General features: G+C 45.2%; 1 protein-coding gene across 2 annotated transcripts; it reads left to right on the top strand.

Moving 5' to 3' along the window:
• Window positions 1-1,282: 1,282 nt before the first annotated feature.
• Window positions 1,283-8,992, top strand: HOMEZ (homeobox and leucine zipper encoding). 2 transcript variants are annotated; one of them, XM_044420982.1, is made up of 2 exons: window positions 1,283-1,407; window positions 5,496-8,992. In XM_044420982.1, exon 2 carries the CDS (start codon window positions 5,558-5,560, stop codon window positions 7,013-7,015), a length of 1,458 nt encoding a protein of 485 aa, XP_044276917.1. In that variant the 5' UTR covers window positions 1,283-1,407; window positions 5,496-5,557; the 3' UTR covers window positions 7,016-8,992. The 2 variants fall into 2 exon arrangements, with proteins under 2 accessions (XP_044276917.1, XP_044276916.1); XM_044420981.1 differs by lacking the exon at window positions 1,283-1,407 and adding an exon at window positions 3,984-4,028.
• The last annotated feature ends 14,017 nt before the right edge of the window (window positions 8,993-23,009 follow it).

The raw sequence follows: 23,009 nt of genomic DNA, 5'->3' as shown, positions 1-23,009 counted from the left end.
CCCCAGAGGAGCAGTCGTGGTGCTTGGGCTGTGGTCGGAGGAGGAGCTGCCTGCAATACGCATCGGTGCGGGTGTTCAAAGACAGGCTGGACATGCACATGGTGGGCATGTCATGAGCAGACCCAGCTGGAGCTGGGGGTCAGACTAGATGGCCCAGGAGGCCCCTTCTGACTCACTCTGTTTCTATTGTTTCTATCTGCAAAGATCACAAGCCCACTTTGCTTTTTCATTCAGCTAGTCCTAAAGTCACCTTAAAATTAATTCTCCCTCATTGAATAGTTAATTAAATATATTGTGTTTATCAAATAAATATATTGCAAACACTTTAAATACAGCGTGGAAATGTGAGGCGGCCCAGGTTCGGTGTCGAAGTCCTCATACGGCCCTCAAGGTATGAGAAGTGTTTTATAAATACTGTATCCCCGGACTAAAAAAGGGCTTGAGGCATTAAATAGCACAAGGCAAGCTCACGACAGGCCCAGAACATTTGTTAGCTATTGGTATTCCTTCAGCCATACTCCCTATGATAATTCTCATACACAATAAGCAAACATAGTAGGGAAAAATAGGAGCCCAACAGACTCCATGAATTTGCAGAGGATCCATCACCAGGTGATTCTGCCCCCCCCCCCCCCCCGGATGCAGGGAACCCTCCCTGTGAGGTTAATGGCAAGGGACGGGTAGACCTTCTCCCAAGCGGATGTGCAAAGTCCGGCAGATTTCCCTCGTTTGGCGAAATATCAGTCAGGGGTCACCACTGAACAGTCCTGGTTTTGTCACAGTTTATTCTTCACACACATGCAGTCACAGTAAAATGGTGCTGCTAAGCATGTGCAGAATGCCATTCCTTATTTCCCACCAGGCGGGGAGCCAAGGATGGATTCAAGATCTCAGCTGGAGGTTGCGCTGCGTGCCTGTTAACAACGGGTCCGGACCATGGGCTCTTTTGCTTCACCAAATCCTGAAACATGGTGCTGGGTGTGCCGAAGCAAGGACGGGGCCACCGTTGTAAAATGATGCTGAAGAAGCACCAGCTATGAGGGAAGTCGCGGGCTAAAATCGCTTTTCGATGGCCACGGAGGGGTCTGAGGCAACACGTCATCGTGCCTCGGCTCCGCGTTCACATGTGATCGCAACCTCCCCAAGGGCTCTGGGGGGATCCGGTGCCTTCCCTTTCTTGCAATGATTCGTCCCCATGTACACCCTGCCCTCCAAGCCCGCTCTCTGGGCCGCTCACGCCAGCAGACCACCGCCCCGGCCCCTCCTCGCCCGACAGGGCAGAGCCTTCCGCCTCGGCGTTCTCGAATCCGTGATGCAACAATGAGGGGAAAGATGCCTCTGAGCACGTGCAGAGTAAGGCGCTGCGAGCTGGCCCGACACATCTGGGGCGAAGGACCGGATTCTCAGGTAAGGGGGTGTGGCTCGAGCGCCGGCTCCCCTTCCCGAAATGCAGCCCCCCGAGCGGAGCCCGGGGTCTCGCCGGCCGCCCGCCCGCCCCCCTTCCCCGCCGAGAGCCGCGGATCCCTCGCGCGCGGCCCGCCACGCCTCCCCCAGCCGATGGCAGCCCCGCCGCCCGGCCAGCCGGCGCGACCCCTCCGGGACGATCGGCCCCCCGGGCGGGGGCGCCGGGCCTGCGGGGTGAGTGGAGCCGCCCCGGGCCCGGCCCGGCCCGGCCCCGCCGCGCCCCCTCGCCTTCCCTCCGCCGCCGCCGCCGCCGCTCCCGGCTTCTTTTGTTTTCCTCTTCCCGCTTCTTCCTCCCGCCTCTTTGCACCGTCCCGCAGCCGCGGGCTGCTTCTCCAAGCCGCCTTTCCGCCCCTTGGGCCTCCCTGCGCCCCCCCGCCCGCAGCCCCCGTATCCCCCTTTGCTTCTCCGCCCGAGGCCTAGCCCCCCTTCTGCCTGCCCCCCTTCCGCACTCAGTGCTTCCCTCACCCTATTATTTTCTCGCCTCCTTTCCCAGAATGCAACAACGGCGATAGCCCGGCTTTTCTTTACACCGCCCTACTGCGTTATTATTGCCCCTGTAAGAAAGGGGAGGTGTGTGAAGAGGTAAATCGGTACAAATAATGATTTGCCCCCGTCTTGCTGAAACTCTTGAGAGACAATAATGCAATGGACTAAGCCAGGTGCAAATGAAAAAACGACAAATGATTGCTGCTATTCATCTTCTTCCCGGGTTCTTTACTCCTGGCCTGCTCACAAGAGGAGACGGGGCAGAAGGGGAAACGTAGAAACGTTAGGTGGCTTGTGGGTGCAGCCAGCCAGCTGCGGGGCAGGTGAGGTGTATTCATGCTGGTGGTGAAGGGGACGGATGGAAAAAGCCCAAGTTTGTGGCGATCGTTTTGCCATCACTGGTGTAGGGTCCTTTACACAGTTAACAGGGCCTTGCTCTTAGGAGCTTAGATCTCGTTTTCACTTGGTAAGACGTTTTAAAAGGTGTAAGACCTCTGCACCTGGTACCTCATAAGGTTGCAATCCCATGTATATTTGCTGGAAGTAAGAGCTGTGGAACTCTGTGAGCTCTTTTCTTTCTTCTTGATTAGATTTATATCCTGACTTTTTTCTTTTTTTAACCAACTCGAAGTGGCTTACGTCATGCTCCTCCTCCCACTCCCAATCTTATCCCCACCACAACAACCCTGTGAGGTAGGCTGGGCTGAGAGTCTGTGACTGGTCAAGGGTCACCCAGTTAACTCCATGGCCGAGTGGAGATGAGAACCCAGATCGCCTGAGTCCCAATCCTCACTCTTAAGCACGACACTACAGACTCTGAGCAAACATGCAGAGGATTGCGCTGCACAGCACCTGAGTAACCACCACAAGCTGCTACCACAGATTTGGGAGCCCCTGAGAGATGGTTTCTGGAGGAACGTGAACTCATTCGTTGGCTGAACGATTTGCGTGTGAGTTATCCTACAGTCTGTTGTGTTTGCTCTACCGCACCTCCCCCAATTTAAGACATGCCAGATGCGTCTCCCATAATCCTCAAGCGGCAGCAGCCACGGAACATATTACTAAGGATGTTAAAAAGCCATGGCTGTCCATGTAGTCCAGCATCTGTTCACACAACCAGGTGTCTGTGGGAAACATACAGGTAGGATGGCACCCCCACTCCCGTTTTCCACCATTGCGCAACAAGATGACCTGCCTTAGATGCAGTCAGTCCGATGGTCCATCTAGTCAACAATGACTGACAGCAGAGGTTCTCCAGGGATTCAGGTAGGGATCTTTCTTAGCGCTCCTGAGAAATGCTGGGAATTTAACCTTCTTGCATGCAGAGCTTCTGCTCCGCCACTGAGTTATGGCCTCTCCTCTCCAGCAGCGCATCCAGTATTTTACCACAGTTACGGCTTTCTATCTTAGAGTGGACCTTCAAATCCCACTGGGGTTGAGAGAGTGTGTGTCAGCGGTGGAACTTGCAAAAGAGCGAAGACAAAATATCTGTCTGTTGATTATGTATTTCCATAGAACACCGCAGTGGAGAAAGTTTCAATTTATCCCAGTTCATTATATTTATAATCGACTTTTCCACTAAAATGGGCGTTCCAGTCCCCACCAGCCCTGTAGTTCATGAATGACTTTGGGCTAGTCATGGCCTCGCTTATCTCACAGTTGTCTTGCTGTAATGATAACATGTAGAAAAGGAGAACCTTCTAAGCCACTTTGGGTTCCTTGGAAGAGGGAGAAAAGGCGGGGTATAAACGTAACGTGCGAATGTGGTGGTGGTGGATCTGGCGATGATGATCAAAAGAGCCAGCGGCCGCTTAAGGGGAACCGGTCTGGAGGAGGTGACGCTGATCCGGGAAAGGAAGAGCGCCTCAGCGGGGAGTGTAGGGGAGCCTCCCGCACCGGAGGAAGGCGACGCCGCGAGGGCGAGCCCGGCCGCCGCTCTTCCTCGGCGGGATCAGCTTCCCGGGAACGGCGAGGCCCCGCCCTCCCGCGTTTCCCAGGGTGCACCGCAGGGAGCAGGGGAAGAGAAAGGAGGAAGGAAAGTCCTGAAGCGGGGGAGGAGTCTCCCCAGAGGGACAAAAGTGAGTCTGGGCTGGAGGCTCCCGGCTCGGGAGGCGAGGGGGCTTCAGCCCCGGGGCGCGAGGTGCGGGGCGGCCAGGGCCGGGCGGGTGCGTGCATGTGGGAGCGGGATGCGGGCGGAGCGCGGCCACGCCGCAGGATGGGACGGGGGAAGCAGCTGTCCGTAGGGGGATCGGTGCCTGTGCCCCCGGAGACGGGGGAAGAGCGCGTTTGGCTCTTACCTCGCCAAATGCCCCTTTCTGAAAGCTCTGGGAGCCAGGAGTGTGTGGCTGTTAGGCAGTGCTCTTGATGTGCCGGACGCGAAAACTTTGAAAGGAAGCTGTTTGGTTTTGCTTTTTGGGGAACTCTGATGGAGCGTTTCCCTGTTAATGGTGACTTGAGGCATCTGATTTTCTGCTCTCGCTTGAATTGACATTAATTGCTCCATTATTGCTGTATTACCCTATTTAATTAAAGGCCATCTGGTTGCCTGGACTATTAGAGTGAAAATTGCTTTTCAGTTTAGATTAGTGCAGTGTGCTTGGTACTAAATTTTGTTTGGATTTATTGGCTGTGCACGTTTCAGTGGCTGGAATGTGTACATTATCGTACTTCAAAATACTTTTCAGTCTGCAAAAAGCCTTTTAATGTAAAAGACTTGAACCAATGTGGGGGAACAACATATGGTTAGGAGCATAAGGGAATTGAGGAAGGGGCGAGTCTCGCAAACTAAATTTGTGTTCTTGTGAATGTGTAGACATGAAAACTGGAAGCTGATTGAAGTATGTTAGAACATACTGCAAAACCAGACACAAACAATTGAAATTGAGCTGCAGAGGAGTACATTTTTCTAGTCTCAAACCCGAGCCTGGTTCATAAGCAGGAATTAAGCCACACTTTGGAGGTAGTGGGAAGCTGCAGTAACAAGCCATAGTGTCAGGGCCTGAGATGGAGTAAACATGCAGATTCGCAGCTTGTGCTGGGTGGGGATTAGCCATTGTGTATCAGCTGAGACAGATAGAGCTGGACTGGGCCCTCAACATGTTAAATGTACACTCTAAAAGAGAAGTTGTATTACTTAGTTCACACTAAACAGAATCCTGCAATGCTGTGGAAGTAAATTTGTGTGTAGCTTGTGCTACCTTATGCTGCAGGAAGGACCTCGCCTTAGTTCCATCCTCACACACGGAAAATTCTAGGCATTACCAGAATATCTTTTCCTGACGTGCTAGTTTCAGGTTTTAAACAAAACTTTGTTTTTCCTTCATAGGAAAGCATATAGTTATGGGAACCCAGCACCTGTAGCCTGAAGCAATAGTCAAGAGATTTACTGCTTTGGAAATACTGTGTATTTCTGTCTCCTCACAAATAGCACCACTGTTTTCACATTCTTTTCCTCTTTTATTTTTCACTGCCAGAAAGGACGCTTCCTGTCCCCTCTTCCTTTAAATGTAATTTTCTTCCTAGCCTTATTCTTCCTTCTCTTCCAGCTGTTCTGAGGGGCTGAAGTGGATTCCTAAAGACAGAAGGCCTCTTCTGGAATACAGTAGTCATGCCCCCCGACAAGGATGCCCCAGGATGCCTTGGCTCGCCTCCAGGCTTGATTTGCTTGCCACCCATCTCTGAGGACCTCCAGTTGGTTTGGACCCAAGCAGCACAAACTAGTGACCTCGATGGCAACCAGCACCTGCTGCAGACTTTTAGTTACTTCCCGTATCCCAGCCTTTCTGATCTGGCCTTGCTTTGCTTGCACCATGGGCTGCACATGGAGAAGGTTAAGGCCTGGTTCATGGCACAACGCCTACGCTGTGGCATCAGTTGGAGTGCGGAAGAAATTGAAGAGACTCGTGCTCGCCTCATCTACCATCAGGACCAGCTTCACTTTAGTTGCCTGCTTCCTGGGAATGATGGTGATTCCTTGCACCAATCTTGTAAGGGCCAGGAGTACCACCAACCAGTACCTGCTTCTGTGCACTACTCTAGTAAATACCTAGAGAACCAGCAATCTTTTGTAACTTCCTTAAACCACTGCAGCACAGCCCATGGAATGAGGGAATTTGAGAGAAACACTCAGGATATTTGGAAGCTGAAGGGAAATGTCTTGTCCCACACTAGCAAAACTCAGGAGAACTGTGAACCTTCAGGTACCTCTCTGCATCTTCACAATACCAAAGACACCATTTCTGGTGCTTATTTATCCACCGTGCCCACCAGCCTGGATTATAAGTTCCAGAACTCGCACACAATGGCCTGGGCCCTCCCAACAGCCTCCCCACAGTCAAACGAACTCAACACATCTGCAGTAAATGGTGGGTCCCACCCAGTGGTTCTTCCAGTAGGTTCTCCCCTCAAAGCAACACCATCTTCCTCAACAGGTACACCCAGACTTGTTGAATCGTACAACCTCCAGAACCACAAGTACCGTAAGGGTGACCAGCAACAGGCTTCAGGGTACTTGTCGGACACTGTGCGCAAACCTAGGAGAAAGACAAAGGAACAGCTGGATGTGCTCAAGTCCTTTTTCCTTCATCGCCAGTGGGCCAGGAGAGAGGATTACCATCAGCTGGAGAAGATCACTGGACTGCCGCGGGCAGAAATCATCCAGTGGTTTGGGGACACTCGCTATGCCCTCAAACACGGTCAGCTGAAATGGTTTCGGGACAATGCAGGGCAGAGTCCAGAGCCGGCTTCCTCAGTCCCTCCTCCTCCACTTCACAGCAGTCGTCCAGACACAAGCCCACTGGAGCGGTATTTGGCAACTCACCTGCAGTTGCAGGAGAGGGACTTGCCAACACTCTGCCACGAGTCTGGTATGGAAGCTGAACAGGTGCTGAAGTGGTTCCACTTGCACTCGCCAGCACCGTGTGAGGTAGAAGTGTGCTTGGGGGATGAGGATGAGGTCGACGAGGAGGTGGCCGCCGCTATGATAAAAGCAGAAGATGAAGAATATGAAGACGACGACGACGACGAAGACGACGACAACGATGATGACGAAGACTGGACTGCTTAGTCTTGGAAGTGGGCATTAGAGACTCTGGGCTGGGACTGAGGGAGGGATCAAGGTGATTAAAAACATTAGTAGCTGTTGGGAGCAAGGCCCCTGCTCCATCAGATTTCTGACATTGCCCACGATTCAGAATTGGTTCTTCTGCATTCTAAAACCTTTTCATTTAAGTTTGAGACTCATTCAGTTCACATGATCCAAACAGTCCACCATGGGTTATGTGAAGATTGTTTAGCCCCTCACACAACCCCGACTGCTCAGTTTTGCACATGACAAGCTGTGGCTGGTTGCTGAATATTCAGAATGGCTACCTGCAACCATGTCACAATGGGCTATTTAATTATGTGAGCCAGCCTAAACAATTACCTTGCCCTCCCCATTCAATGACTATGTATTTAATTATAGTTAAAGGAATTTTGGAAGGAGTGTTTCTAGTACCCTTTCAAGTTTCAGAATCTATTGTTTGAGTCCCTTCAGCAGTGGGCTGGATGGATCGGAAGGGTCTCTCTTCTAGCTTTCAAGCTGCAGTCTGTTCATTGCACTAACAGATTCCAGATTGCTTTCTTTGCTGATTTTTTTTCCTGGCTATTCTTGGGTTCTGAACCTAGTACCTCCCTTCATTATAATAACACCTAGAATTCAGGCCAGAGATACCTGTGGTGAGGGAGAACTATCTTGATTCTGCATTGACACACTATTTCCAACTAATTATTTTACTTCTGCTTCTAGAGTAGAAGTAGGATAATTTCTCTCATCTAAGTTGCATGGTCTTGGATTTTAATCCTTTCACGTACCTCTGTAACTTTCTATGTTTTCACTGTTTTCAAATTCCATGCAGGCCATATAAAACATCCAGCTACTCTAAGCCCATGTACCAAATATATCTTGCTCTGCTGAGTGAAGCAGCAGCTAAAGGAACATGATTTGCTAGTCAATCAAGAAAAATTTGTATTCTTTTTTACATACCAAGGTCCCATACAGTAAGAATGTATCAAAGAAATGGAGAAGAAAAACTATTCCAGGCATTTTTGCTCTAACTGTAGCCCTTCTTGGTTTTCCTTCTGTTGATTATAGGCTTGTGTTTCAACATTATTTTAAAATGTAGCCCTTCCCAAATGGCAGATATGAATGTTTGATTTTTGGTAGGTACTAAACGGTAGGGATTAAGATAGGGTCTGTGGATCTTTTGTGGCCTCAGCTTCATCATTTGTCTTCTATTTTAACTCACTTCTGGTATCTCTCTTTCCTCGTGCTTTGTATATCCTAACTTTTCTTCTACAAGAAAAAATGCTCGATGGCCTTTCTACTTATCTGTCACTTGTTATTGTTCATATGCTCTCTGCTCTCCCTCCATCAGTGCCTTGATTCACCAGCTTTCTCTGCCATGCTTTTCTGACCCCACCCCACGTCTTTCTACATTCCATACTGGTTGGATGATGCTATGACCTGAAAACTGTTTTCTACTTCAGTCGGGTGGTAAGAGGTAGAGACCATCTCCCCTGAGGAGGAAGAGTTGCCAAAACAGGGAAAGAATCACTATTTGCTTGGCATCTGTGTACCATTCACCAAGCTCTGATCTTCAGCACGATCATATTTCTTGTCTCCAATGTGATCTAAGGTAGAATAAGCTGCTGTCAGGTCTTAGCCCTTGATCATTTATAAGGGGTGATGCTGAAGACAGATTCTGAGATACTTGGAGGTATGAACAGGGAGGAGACTGTACAAAGGGATATTAATAATCTACACTTAAAAAACTATTTATTAACTTTTTCAAGAATTTCTACAGAATCTTTACAAAAATAAAACTTCTGGCAAGAGAAAATGAAAACACTGGAATAAGCTGATCAGCTACGCAGGACAACAGCACGTGGACTGCACAAGTTTGTGTGATACAGTTTCAAGAACACAACTTGTTCAAAATCTATCAAAAGAGAGGAATAACTGACATGTGGACTGATTACTTAATAAATAGCCATAAAAGAATATTTTGAACGCATTTTGATAATTAGTTTTGTCATCAATGATAGCTACTTTTCTATCTTTCCAAATAATTGCTTTTTAAAGGCTTCTCTTGTGTCCTCAGTTTGGGACACAATCATGTTTATAGACAAAGTAGACCTATATGCAGTGCAATCAGGATCAAATGGATGAAATATTTGAACTTTTCAACTGAGTTACATTTTAGACCCTGACAACATCAGAGCTTTCTTATTAACAAAATAATCCAATCACAATACAGACTAGATAGTTTTAGAATATAACTATACCATTCCTTCAGTGAAACCCTGGCAAAGATTTATTTATACCAATTAAATCAATCTATCTGAAACAGTATATTTTGTGTTGTGTGAGAGAAAAGGAATGGTGTTTGCTGTTAGCTGGTAGCTTTTCAATTCAGAATTTATACTGTCCAAAGTCAGGACAGGAAAGACTATGTTGCCCACGATCACGCAGCTAGACAGCAGTTACTTCTGTCCCCTGTTATTGGTGGTGGACTTGGCTGATGGATGGTTACCTGGGAAAAAGTACAAAAAGCTAGCTGTGCACAGCAAGACTTCATATTTCAGGCTTGCTTAACACTCAGTTAACTTCATTAAAACTTCTAATTACTGTTAGTGGTACACCAAACTGGTATACATACTTTACAATGTTGGTTTAAGAGAGGAGGTTGCTATATAAAAGACAGGTTTGGTTTAAGAGTGAGGGTAGGACGGGGTGATTCATAATAATTATACTTCATTATTCCCTTCATTATGTGATCTGTAAACATGTTCAAGACTAGAAGGTTTCTCTGAAAGCTGGATTAATAAGTCAAGCAACATCATCTCCAGCCTTGTGTTGCAAAGCCCTTCAAAAAAAGAAAGAGTAGTTCCTACCTGGAAATGTTATACTAACTTTTTTTCAGACTTCTCCAGTATGTACCTTTTGTTCCCCTAGTTTCTGATGGGAAGGCATGTTCTATTTACATAAAAGGATGGTTTGAGTGAGAATGAACCTCAGCTTGGAAGAAGAGAGAAAGAAAAGCTATGATTCAGAGTACTCAAGTGATAAGTCTTACATACTCTGCCTTCTCACCTGCATGGGATGAAGTCTCTCCATGCTGTGATGTTCTACCACACGGTAGCACTGTGTCTGACTAATTTGTAGGCCCGAATCAACAGGAAACAATAAAACCAGCAGAGCTCTGGAGCACATACTGAGAGAATATGGGATATAGCGGTACATGTGTCCAAATGCCTAACCCCTACTAGTATATAGCTGGAACTCTCGAGTGTAACCCCTGCTACAGCAGACTGGTGCGATCAGCAATACCGGGCACAGAGAGGGAAGGGATATGAAATGAAAGGTGTCTTCATTATCAGCTAGGTACCCTTTTCTCAACAGAGAAGTTGTTGAGGCTTAAGTATGGTGCTGCCCTTTGCTGCCTGGTGTTAGTAGCACTCTGATCTTGTCTCAACACACGGGGCTGTAGGCTGAAGACAGTGAAGCTGCAGATGTGGGAAGAGGAGGGAGAAGTCCTGAAAGGAATGGAGTGAAGAGGAGCAGAAGTGAAAATTGTGTTTCAGGCAACATCAGATGCATATGTATTTTTACAGTCATGTGATAAATAGTGTATGGAGGAGACTGTTCCCCCTCCTGCAGCTCACCTGTAGAATAAACTTCATGTGGAAGCTGGAGATAGAGTAGCTGCAAATCAAAACTTTGAAGTATTATATCTAAAATTAGTGATAGGAATTTTATGGAAAAGTGACAGGGAACGAGCCAGGTTATGCATGTGGGATCTTGTTATGCATGCCTAATTTAAGATAAGTATTATAGATTAGGGTCCATTAGATAAAAAGAGACAGTTTTCCCTCCTGAAGACTGAATAAGCTCAATTCCAACTTTAAGCTATAGCGTATTCCCTGGCTACAGAGCTGGTATTGAGTCCAGCACAGGTGTATTTGCAGCCTTGGAAAAGGAGGCAGGAGGAGGAGAAGCAGCTTTCTGAGAATCTCCAAACTCCACTTTGAAGCTTGCTTTACCTCTTTCAGTTCAGATAGGGAAAACATGAATTTCATGTGTATTTTTCAAAAGCAAGCATTTTCTCCACTGACCACAGCATGAAAATACCATTTTTAAAGTGTGCATTTAAAAAATCATGTTTAAATGTGACTGAAAGTTCAGGAGAGTGTGAGGTTGTTCCAGTGATTTCCTCCCACTTGGAGTTGTGAATGAGACAGGTCAAAAAATTTTTATCTCAGAAGCAGCTTGCATTCTGTATTTTCTGGTCCTATGTTACCACCTTGTGGTCTTTTGTGCTCTTCACAGCAAGTCTAAACATGGCAGAAATTCATTGTCCTATTTGACTATAATTATTTCTTACCATCAGTGAACCAGCAGGGGTTATCCTCATGGCACCTGTGGCACACTTGATAAAAGTGAAGGTTGTTATTATTTAGAAAAGTCATTCAAGTGATGTACATAGTCAATAGGGCAACAATTGGAACATTCTAATTGTAGCATTACTATTCTTCCTTGAGTCTTGTAGTCTTTGTCAGACAGATAGTATTTGGAACTGAGATGGGAACAACGTACTAGGGAACAAGGGAAGTGCAGGGTGTGGGGTCTCTTCCACAGTCATTATGTTGCTGTCATTATTTCAAAAGTTTTCAGCAGATGGAAGAGAATAGCCTGCCACGGGAGTGTGTTACCAAGCACCAGGCCTGTGCAAGACAAAATATTATCCAAAGAGCACTGGGACTTTTTAATCACAGGAACACAGAAAAATGTCTTATAATGAGCCAGCTCATTGATCCATCTAGCCTAGTATTGGCAACAACCCTCCAGGGTTTCAAATTTGATTGCTTCCCCTTTGTGAAGTAAACACAATGTTTTGAACATGGGACCTTCTGTATGCAAGGCACGTGATCCACCGCAGACCTACAGCTCTTTCATCCTGCACAGCAGCTTTCCATGGCTTCTCCTCTCAAAATGCCCCATGCCACTATGAGTCTGTACAGAAGAAAAAATGCTCATCTTTCCATGCCCTATTCTGAAAGAAGGAGAGCAATGTGGGGCACTTACTTGCCAGTTTGGGAGTTGGTTTTCTCTGGAAGAGATGGAGTCCCAGAAAGAAGAGCATCTGAAAAAAAGCACAAAAAGCCAAGGAGTGGAAAGGCTAGATATGTAAGTAGAAAGACAATACCTACACAGGGTATTTTGCCATGAGTTCTTGATTTTTAAAACCAATTCAAAGTTCCTTGCTATAGAACTGGACAGAGGATGGACTGTGGTCATAGCAAGCAGCATATTGTATCAACAGCTGAAAGGGTTAGACTTGCTTTTCAAGGGTTGCGGGGAGAGAAGAGCTGAATTTCCTTGAATTCTGAGTAAGATTTTTTGGTACAAATTATTCACAATCCTCCATATCTATAACCAAAGAACATGATATTCTTTTTGTTCCTGACCGACCATCTCACTGGAGTGTTGGAAAAAAGGATCTGGTGTAACTGCAAAGTATAAAACCGCGAGTACAATACTGTGGAGTGGTGGTATACTGTGCTAGGGGACATTGAAAACAACTTCTTCTATAGTAGTAGTAAATATTGCTTTCCTCAGTGATTAAAAAAACCTTTACCAAATTAGCAGAGAAAAACTTTGAAATGTGTTTCTATTTGTTGACCTGTTAAAAAGAATTAAAGCTGCTTTTAGAGTAAACCCTCCTATTGCAGCATATGCAACTTCCACCCTGTTTGGAGAATTCATGAAGGACATCGTGTGTGTGTATGCATTCGTGCGCACACTTTTTCTGCCAAGCAAGCATGCATTGATTCCTGTGTTCGCAAGGCAGAACATGTGCACGTCCTTGATCATCTTCAGGAAGATCTGCTCCCATGTGCACCACTGCTGCGAGGCAGAGGCCCATCTGTCTACCTACCTGTCTGTTGTGGAGGTGTAATGGCAACCAGCCTTGGGATGCTGTTTCTGCAGCAAATCGAAATGCGTTTTGTCCAGTTAAGGTTAAAGCCACATTATCTTGTCCCAGATGTTTTGCTGTCCTGGTTCTCAAGCCTAGCTCCCTTGCTCAGGGACTAGGAGCCCTAAATTATTGCCTGCATTTTACGTATTGCAGCTTCTGGTGATTATCCCAAAAGGACAAAACACTAATCTGCTACCCTGGTGGTGTCCTTGAAAACCCTGTTAAGAGAGAAAAGGGAGGGTTTACAGGATACAGAGTTCCACATAATATGGCAATATGTTGATGGAATTGCCCCTTCCCTGCAGAGACAAATACACAGAGGGAGCAAGACTCATTTCTTCCAGCAGAGGGAGTAAGGAACCAAATGATTAATTTTGAACAAGTATCTACCTTCCAGCTAAGGTACTTCTTTTTCAATTCCCTGTTCTCCTTCAGTATTGTCTCCAGCTCCCTCCCCTCAATGAGGGTGGGAAAGATACAAGATGGCTGATCTGACTAAGCATTTGGCACTGCCCTTCCCACCTGCCCAGGTCCACTTTTGTTCCCTCTAAGGAACACTGCCAGTAATCTAGAACACAGATGACTCCAGGGGTTACAAAACCAATTACTTTCACTTCACAAATAATTAACATAATCTAACATCTAGTAATTTAAATTAGAAGTCCTTTTTTAAAGAAGAGAATATATTCCTATTCTCCATACCCACCCCACACACAAAATCCTAACTGGTTTGTGTTAGCATTATAATAAAGAGGGCCCACTCCACCCTTACTAGAGTTTGTTTCTGCACTGAAAAGATGCTTCCTTTCTGAAGAGGATGGAAAGATATTTCATATGGCTTCACTGACAGGACTTTCTTTTGTGTGTTTGTGTCTTGTGGGGAAAGGGAAGAATGGATTTCTATACATGAACAGTATTAGGGAATATATTCAATGGGCCTACTCTAACTATGACATAATTGGATTTTAGCCACCCTTTTAACAATTACACCTATATCCTGCTCTTCCTTGAAAGAACTCCTCCTCCCCTCATTTTATCCTCACCACCACTCTGTGAACTAGGCACTATAGAAAGTAACAGGCCAAAGATCATCCAGTGAGCTTCATGAGTGGATGGGAATTTGAACTTGGGTCTCCCCAGTTCTAATCTGGTACTCTAACCGCCACCTTATATCGACTCTTGTATCACTTGCAGACATGATTAGCATGGTTTGCCTTAGTTCATGTGACTACAGGCTGCACATCTCAGTTTTCCGTGATAGTCAGTCTCCGGTAAGCTTGCAGCAAGTTTCCCTCTGCTTTTGAAGCATTGTGTTTGTAGAAAGAGACCAGCGGCTCCATCTGGTCCTATCAGTCAGAGTAAACTAAGGGTAGGGAGCCTGTGGTGGTATAGATATTGTTGATTTTATCTTCTACAAGCATCAACAGCATGGTCAGGGGTGATGAGAGTTGTAGTCTGAAAACCTCTGGAAGGCCACAGATGCTACAATCCTGCAGGAGACATACTGGAGTAGATTATCAAATGGACTGACATAGTGGAAGAAAGCTTTACAGATTTATTCCAGTTCTGCCTCTAGTCAAAGGTGTGACCTATGGCAATATGTTTTTAAAATTTGAAAGACACAGAGTTTGTGTACACAGTGACTGTAACAGAACAAGGTGATATGAATATCAGTTGATATGAGCTTGTGTGTTTTCCCATCTGTTTCCCTCTCTGCAAGTCCCTAAACTGCAACTCAATTATGAAAAATTATGAAGCAATTTGTGGGTTTGGTAAAGGAAGTCTCTAAAAAATTTACAGAAAAATTCTGGTCCATTTGTAGATCTGGCATGCATGACTTCTGGCATGCTACTGTTAGGAGGGAGGTAGTTACTTGCAGGCTGTAAACCTGCCTTATCAGGCAAATTCCTTACAGTCTACTTCTAAAACAATATACTACAGTAACTACCTTAGGAGAAAACATATACATGGATACATGCTGTAAATATGTAGCAATTCCATAGGCTACTTCAATAGTGAGCATGCCAACCTGTTTTTAGACTATGACATGAGGGTCAACAGTTAAGACCTACCCTGTAACATTAGAAATGCAATAATTAAAACCTTAACCTCCTTAAAATGTCCACATTTGATTGGAAAGACAGACTTCCCGCCTGTGCTACCCTGCCTTATTATACCCAGCCATCCTTACTTCCTTTTGAGCCTTCTTGATATCCAAAAGTTTCAAGAAGGCTCAGGCAGTGCGTCCCATTTGATAAAATCCCAAAACCTATGACAAACAGGGAACACATACACAAAGGAAGCAGTCTCTTGATAGCTCTAGGAATTTGCAGGGCCTGCCTAGGATGGAATAACTTAAGTCAGAAGGCCACTGAGCTATAGTACAAGGAACACTATCTAAGTTCTAGAATATTTTTCCTGGTCTTGAATAATTTACCTGGCCTGGAATAATTGTTTTAGGTATAGCTGCCAATTTTGCCCACTCCAGCAAGAGGTTTGTATATTGAGAAAGTTGATAAATGCCACTACCAAATGGACGTAACAACAGAGTGGGGTGATACTGCAGGAAGTCTGCACCTGCTTTGCCTCTAAAAGGGCCTGCACAGTTCAGTATTAAGCTATCCAGCTCAGGGAAAGGGTTGGGATTATGATTAGCAAGTCCTGTGATATATTCAGTATATAGCAACCTGATGGATTTAAATGTTTAGGAGTTGCTGATTCTGCTGAAATTCTCTTTGATGATTAACTAGCTTGTGCCTAGATTTATCTGGCTCTTTTATCTAGGCTTGTTGTTGCAATTAATTAGCTATGTTGACAAATGAGGACCACTCTTATTATTAACTTTTCCCCAGACCGGTTATTAACTAGTCCTCCAACTGACCTATTCAATCTCCACAGGATAGAAATGGCCGGGGGGTGGGGGGGGCTATAACGTATGTTGCGGGGAAATGTCTGGATTGTTGAACTGGAGAATGAACTGTAAGATCTTTTTGTCCTTTTTCAGTGCTGTTGACAATCTCCAAAGTTTGCTTAAACAGGCCAGAATACAATACACAAAATCTCCTCTATGTTTTTTTGCATGCTGAGTTTTTCTTGCTTGAATTGCCCCTTGTACAGTCACTGTAACCCATTTTAAAATCTAAAGGCTATGAGATAATACCTGGCTTGTCATTCTTACCTGAGGATGGGTAATATAGTACAGTGTAGTTTCAACAGGGCTTTTGAAAACCCTTTTTTCTTCTGGTTTATCTGAGAATCAGAAAAGCAGAGAGAGGGGAGATAAGAACCAGGCCTCTTCTAATTTTTCTCAAAGGCTAAACAAATCAAGATGGTCTGGTTTTATTCATTAGGTGGTGTATTTAGGAGACCAAAGTTCAAAAGTGGATTTTGCCAACCCCATTGTCAGCCAAAAATTTCTGTACATATAATACTGAAATATAGTCATGAATTTATATTTGGCCTTTCCTCCATACTTCTTCCACTTTTACTGTCACAACAGCCCTATGAAATAGGTTAGCCTGAGGGATAGTAACTTGCTCAACATCAGCTAGTGAACTTCATGGCTGAATAGGGACTTGAACATTGTGAGTTTAAATATGGACTGATACTACACTTGCAAATTAAATGTGCTTTAGAAATTATTAACACATTTCTATTGAAATACTGTTGTAGGTGGGTCTACACGAGAAGGCCTTGCTCAGCCAAGCCCCACTGGATTAACTACTCCATAATAAGTTATGGGAGTGATTTTAAAATTGTAATGTAGAAGAGGTTGGTGAATGTTTTGCTTATGAGAAAAACTTTTCCCCACTAATCTGTTCCCAAGTTATCCTTTGGGGTCTCATTATGCAAGCTAGTAATCACAGGTTCTAATCCCTATCCTGCCACACTGTCACCATCATTGTTTGAGGTTCAGATTGCATTGTTTAAAATAGGATACTTCTGATATCATCATACCTTGAAATGGAAATAGGTAACAAGCCAGGAGCTCTCTTATATTGAGTGTAAGAGTTAGCAGCATCTTTCATAATTTGCTGACAATTTGGCTTCCTGCTTTTTAATAGATAAAAAGTCTGTGCAGTACTCCAAATAGATGTGGTATAAATAAAGGTGCTGTGTTTCAATGAACTCATAAAGAAATGATGAAGAGTCTGTCTTAAAGAAACACATTATCACTGAGAAATAAATATTTGCAGCTTGCTCCACAAGACTGGCATTTACCAGCGGGGACAGAAGTGTACACAGTGTTAGTACAATCTGTTGAAAATAATAATAGATCATCTCAAGTGGAACAGTCCCCTAAAATTATTAGCCAATCTTCCAAACCATTAGATGGCTTTATAAAAAGAGCATTTAAGCACTCTATTCTTTCTTACTGCTTGGCTTTTGAATTAAGGGTTATGATATTTTCCACTTAACACATGGCTTCCAGAGTGAATGGGGAAACACATGAATGACACATTTTCATGTACACGATGCAGAAAACTAATGTGTTTATTGTCCACCCTTGTTCTAAGATGTGTGTGTAACATGAGTGACTGTCTGCATCTAAGACATAGTAGAAACAACCTATTGTAAGCCTTACCTGTACCAGCACATTTCTTGCAGAGTGTGTGTCCACAGCTGGTGATGCAAAAGCCAGATATCTCCTGGGTGACGCACTGCTTGCAGGGAAACCAGTCCATGTTAAAAAAGGGAGAGGTGAGGCAACTTCTGTTGAGAAAGATGCATTAGGAGATTATGTCAGATTCTACTGAGCCACAGGGAGATCCTAGTTAGTGCTACCAATCGAAAGGCATTTGGCAGCTATTCCATGTTACCTCTGTAATGGTAAGAAAAACAACAGAAGCAGCGGTGGCAAACCTGCATACATTTAGGAGCCAGTTAAGAGCATCCTGCACAGGTATAATTCTATGCAAGTTTAGGCAGAAAAAAAGCTACAACTCCCAACATGCCCCAACTTTTTTTCCTGTTAAAACTTGCATAGGATTGTACCCCGTGACCCTCAATCTGTTGCTTTATTAATGTTACCCTCTTGGCCCCCCAAAATTTTAAATACTGTACTATTTTTAATGTTTAAAATGTGAGAGTAATGATCAGGCTAATTGTCCATTTGGTACAGCATTTTGTTTGTACAGTGGCCAACCATCTACCCATAGGAAACCCACAAGCAGACCATAAGTGTAACAGTACCCTTCCGCTCATATTTTCCAGCAACTGGTACACATAGGCATGATGCCTCTGCTACTGGAGACAGTATTAGCCATCAAGCCTACTAACCATTGATAGTGTCAGGAGTGAAAAAAATACCCAGAGTCTGCTGGGAGTATATGAGCAAAACAACATTTGCAGTTTATTCGGACATACAGGAAATTACACGCACATGTAAGCAGTCCTAAGGGTCTAGAAAGATGAAGTCTGTACAAAAAGCTTTTATAATCTACCAGTTACATACAGTTTGGAGGAGGAGGTGGGGAACAGGTAGGAGATGACATACACACAATGCAAAACAAAACAAAGCAAAATAAAAGAAATTCAGGAAAGGATGTCATTATCATGCCTAAGGTGTCCCTCTCAAAGGAAGACTTTCAGGACAGGTGAACATTAGCATCTCTTGCAACAGGAATTCCCAATCAAATCAGGGTCTAAAACTGTTCTAACACTGTCAAGCCTTTAGCAGCCATATTATGCCAAAGCTTTTGCTCATTTTGTCTGGACAGTTGTCTTATTCTCCATTAATTTATCCAGTCCCCTTTAAGGCCACCCAGACTGATACCCTCAGTCCATCTGCTGGAAGTGAATTCCATAATCTAACCATGTGCTATGTGAAGAAAGCTTTCCTTTGATCTGTCCTCAATCTCCCACCCATAAGCTTCATGGAATGGCCCCTTTCAAAATGTCTCCCTCTGCACACCGTGCATAATTTTGTACAGCTCTTAACATGCCTCCCTTATTTGCCTTTTTTCTAAGGTAAATAATCTCATTTGCTAGAATCTTTCCTCTTTATAAGTTGCTTCAACTCTTTCATCATTTTGTCTTTTTTCTACAGTCTTATCAGCTCTACAGTATCTTTATTTATTTATTAAATTTGTATACAAGCCACCCGTTAGTATAATGCTCTCTGGACAGCCATTACAATAAACTATTGATATTAACATTAATAAAATAGTACAATTATATTGCAAGAAAATTAAAATGCAATATATCTATATCAACAACATATTAAAATTATGAAATTAAAATTAAAATCAATGTTGTCATATAGTTTAAGTAGTGCCATCAATATTGTATTGATGTTGTATTAATTTTGATAGATTAATTGTTGCACCTTTTAAAAAAAATGTTTTTGTTTTTAGGTTTTATGATTACAGACCAAGCAATTGCCAGTTGGGTGTTACGGTACCCAAACTGAACATGCATTTTTGGTTTTGCACCATGCAAATATTACTGATTCCATTATTTACCATTCAGTCTGAGGTCACAGAGGTTTACTGAGATTTAAATCACAATCTTCTGCAAGTTTAGACAAGAAAAAAGGCTTACAATGCCCAGCATGCCTCACATAGCTATGCTGGCTGGGATATGCTGTAAGATGCTCTTTTTTCTATCAAATTTGCATAGGATTGGACCTTTAGTGGTGGATTTAGGGGGCCTCCATGGATCTATGCTTTAGATTGATATCTTTCTGCACTACCTGCTTCAGCTTGCTTAATCCAGTATTCCTACAATGTTGCTTGCAAATGCAGCCATGGCTTGAAGGCAGAACCAGGATAATTCTGCATAACGACACAAGATACAAAAAAACAAAACAGTTTCATGTTGTGATTTTTTTTGAAATGCAACCTGAAATTTCAAGGTAGCTTTCTGTAATCTGTGCATAGAAAGCAAATGAGAGGAAGGCCCATGTTGAAAATATACTAGATCCAACATTTTTCCCCGAAGGCAACCCGGGCAGAAAAAGTAGGCCTAAAATAACAGGGTGTGAACCTTACAGGCTGAGGCATGCTGGGAGTTGTAGGCCTTTTTCTGTTTAAACATACGATTGCATCTTTTAAGTGTGAAAATCCCTTGTATTTATTGCAACAACAGAACACCGCAGTCACAACTCTGAAAACAGTTAATGGGTGTACCGGGCCAGGTGTTAGAAATCAGGAGCCACCCCTGCAAAAAAGGACGCCTGGAATGAATAAGCGCTTGCTCTCTAGAGACAGGGAAGTGCACGTTTTGCAAGCCAAAATGCCCATAGCACGATCCCTCTGGGAGCAGATCGGCGCGTTTCAAGCCTCCTTCTCCCGGCCCGGGGAAACCGCTTCCCCAGGAGCGCCCGTCCCCTCCTAGTTCGCGTGTTTTTATGCCGCTCGGGTAAGTCAATGGCGCAAACACGTAACTAGAAATCCGCGAAGGGGACTCTTCCCTTCGTGCCCCTCCCCCACTCGCCTTTTCCCGCCTTTTTCCTGAGGCGCCGCCTCAGCGCCCGGCAGCCGTTAAAAGTGGCTTCTGGAGGGGGGAGGGGCGATGGCGGACCGAGAGCGGCGCCTCAGATGGCGCGGGCAGGAGGCCCTGAGGGGAGGCAGGGGGCGGGTGGCGCTTGGGACTGAGACATGGCAGCGGAAGACGCTGAGGAAGAGTTAGCTAGATCGAAAGGGGCGGCCTTGACAGCTGTGTGGGGCGGGGGGAGGGAGACATATTGTGAGGTGAAGAAGCCTGTGGATGAGGGGAGGCTGGGAAGAGAAGTGTGGGGTTCATGAAGGCCTGTTGTGGGGATGTGTAGGGCTTATGAATGTATTGTTTATATTCCACCTTTCTCCCCTTGTGGGACTCAAGGGGGCTACATGGAGTGGTGTCCCCTCCGAGCCTAAGCCAGCCAGCCAGCCCAGAGCGACTTGGCTGCAACATGGCGGATGCCTGAAGTGGCTTTAGAGCATCCTCTGGGTCACTAGGGTCAGTGGAGGGATTTGTGCAGTGAAGGGGGGTGGAGTTCAAGGAAATGGCGAAGGGAGCTTGGGGAACCTAGGACAACGTGTTGTGATGCAAAGGGGGTGCCAAGCGAAGAAAGGTGTTGATGTAGGTGACCGGGAGAAGCGCTGAGCTTCTGGCTGTGGGGAATTTGTGGAGAGGCCAGGATGTGAGGTTCAAGGAGCCTAGAGGGAGTTTTGAGTCACCTGGAACAATGAGTTCCAATGGAACTGATTTAAAACTCGGCCTGCAATGCAGGGGACAGTTGCAGTTTTGAAAATGCATGTGTTTCTAGGATGACCCTGCCTTTTTATAGGGTGCCAACGTATCTAACAAAAGTATAACATGACCATAAAGGAGAGTGGGTCTACATAACTCCTCATGCAGCCATGAACCTCACAGAGGGGAAGGAGCAGAACTGATCCTTCCATCCATCCATCCATCCATCCATTCCTTTGGCATCAGAATGAAAGCATTATATGCATGCAGTGAGGTATATGCACATAAGTCTCTTCCATGCACAGGGAATCCTGATTGCACATGTATCTGTATACCCCCTTTTTTTGTAAGGCAGCTGACAAAAAGAAAAATGCAAGCTCATAACAACCTCAAAGGCCATCATCATCATCATCATCTTACTATACTGCCCATAGCTGAAGCTCACTGGGCAATTCACATTTAAGTCACCCATCCAGATTTCAACCAGGCCAAACTCTGCTTAGCTTCCAAGATTAGGCAGGATTGGGTACTTGAGGTGCTCACACAAATGCCAGAGCGGGGATGATGGTGCTTGTCAGCCATGCCCTCCCCCACCCTGTGTTTGCTGTCAGAGTACGGGGGGCATAGATACATCCTGACATGCTTCTAATGCTCCCCACGGGTGTGGGAATCCTGACGGTGGCCGCTGCTCCCTTGTGTGGAGGGAGGGCCTGTGTGCAGAAAGTTTTACGTGCATGCAGCCCCTTCCCGCCGAGGCCACATGTGCAGCTGCGGTGAGCATGGCCAGCACATGCTTTGGCGCGGTGGGGCTGTGGCTGCCAGCTGCAGCACTGCTTCCTCCCTGCTCAAGGGGATGCACCCACGAGGGAGTCAACGTGAACGCCTTAATAAAACAGCAAGCACCACGTAGCCTAAAAATCTATAAAGCCAGGAGCAGTAAAATAAGATACAAAACAGGAGTAGATGCTCTAAAAGGATAAATTAATCTGAACACATGCATTTGTTCATTGAGTGATTATTTGGCCACTTTTTCAGTCACTCTATAATGACATTACCTTGGTAAAATTAAAGAGGGTATTCAAAGCCAGAGTAAAAACAAACCGCAATATATAGCTAGCAATATTCAGGTACTCTAAAAATTTGGCCAATAAAAATGACTGTAAGACAACACAGAAGAGGCCAGCCTGACTGCTCTTAGTCAAAACGCCTCCGCAGTGAAGAGGCGCTGGCTCACAGTTGCATCAGCCCTACCTCTGTGGGCAGCCAAATACACATCAATTGCTCCTGGACATGGCAGGGATTGAGGGACAGGTTCATGTGAGAAGAGGCAATCCTCTGAAATGTCATTAAGAGTCTGAAGAAACAGCCCGGAATTTGCCCGGCCATTAAGAGTCTGAAGAAACAGCCCGGAATTTGCCCGGCAGCTAAAGGACAGGCACGAATGCCTCAAAGGCACATGCTTAAGCAGGAAGTTATATGGTTTGGGTAGCTACCACCGGAAAAATGTACCTCCGTCTCCTTCCCTCCTCCCCTTCCGCTCTGCTCATGTAACTAATGTGCATGTGTATTAATTAACGGCATGGAGCAGGGGGCTGGACTGCCTCCACGTGTCGCACTTCCAACCTCCATGTGCTTATCAGTGTAGGGGCACTGAATGCAATCCCTCTACAAGCAATTATTTGGTGAACATGCCATCCTATATCCCCTTCCTCACCTTTCCCATTTACGTTGCAGGCTCACCAGTGTAACAACTACATCTTTTTAGAAAACCCTGTGAATCATAAGTGTACACCCACACCAAGTGACAATTTCCTACTAACGAACGAGGTATTGACCCACCTTAGGTCTAGCTAGCTATAGCCC

The sequence above is a fragment of the Varanus komodoensis genome, unplaced genomic scaffold, assembly GCF_004798865.1.
Source record: "Varanus komodoensis strain SLA01 unplaced genomic scaffold, ASM479886v1 scaffold112, whole genome shotgun sequence".
Classification (NCBI taxonomy): Eukaryota; Metazoa; Chordata; class Lepidosauria; order Squamata; family Varanidae; genus Varanus; species Varanus komodoensis.
Note: the sequence above shows the minus strand (reverse complement) of the source record. Positions and strands in the feature narration are given on the sequence as shown.

Bases quoted from the DNA above. Each gene is read 5' to 3' on its own strand.
- HOMEZ (XM_044420982.1), top strand. From the start codon at position 5,558: ATGCCCCCCGACAAGGATGCCCCAGGATGCCTTGGCTCGCCTCCAGGC.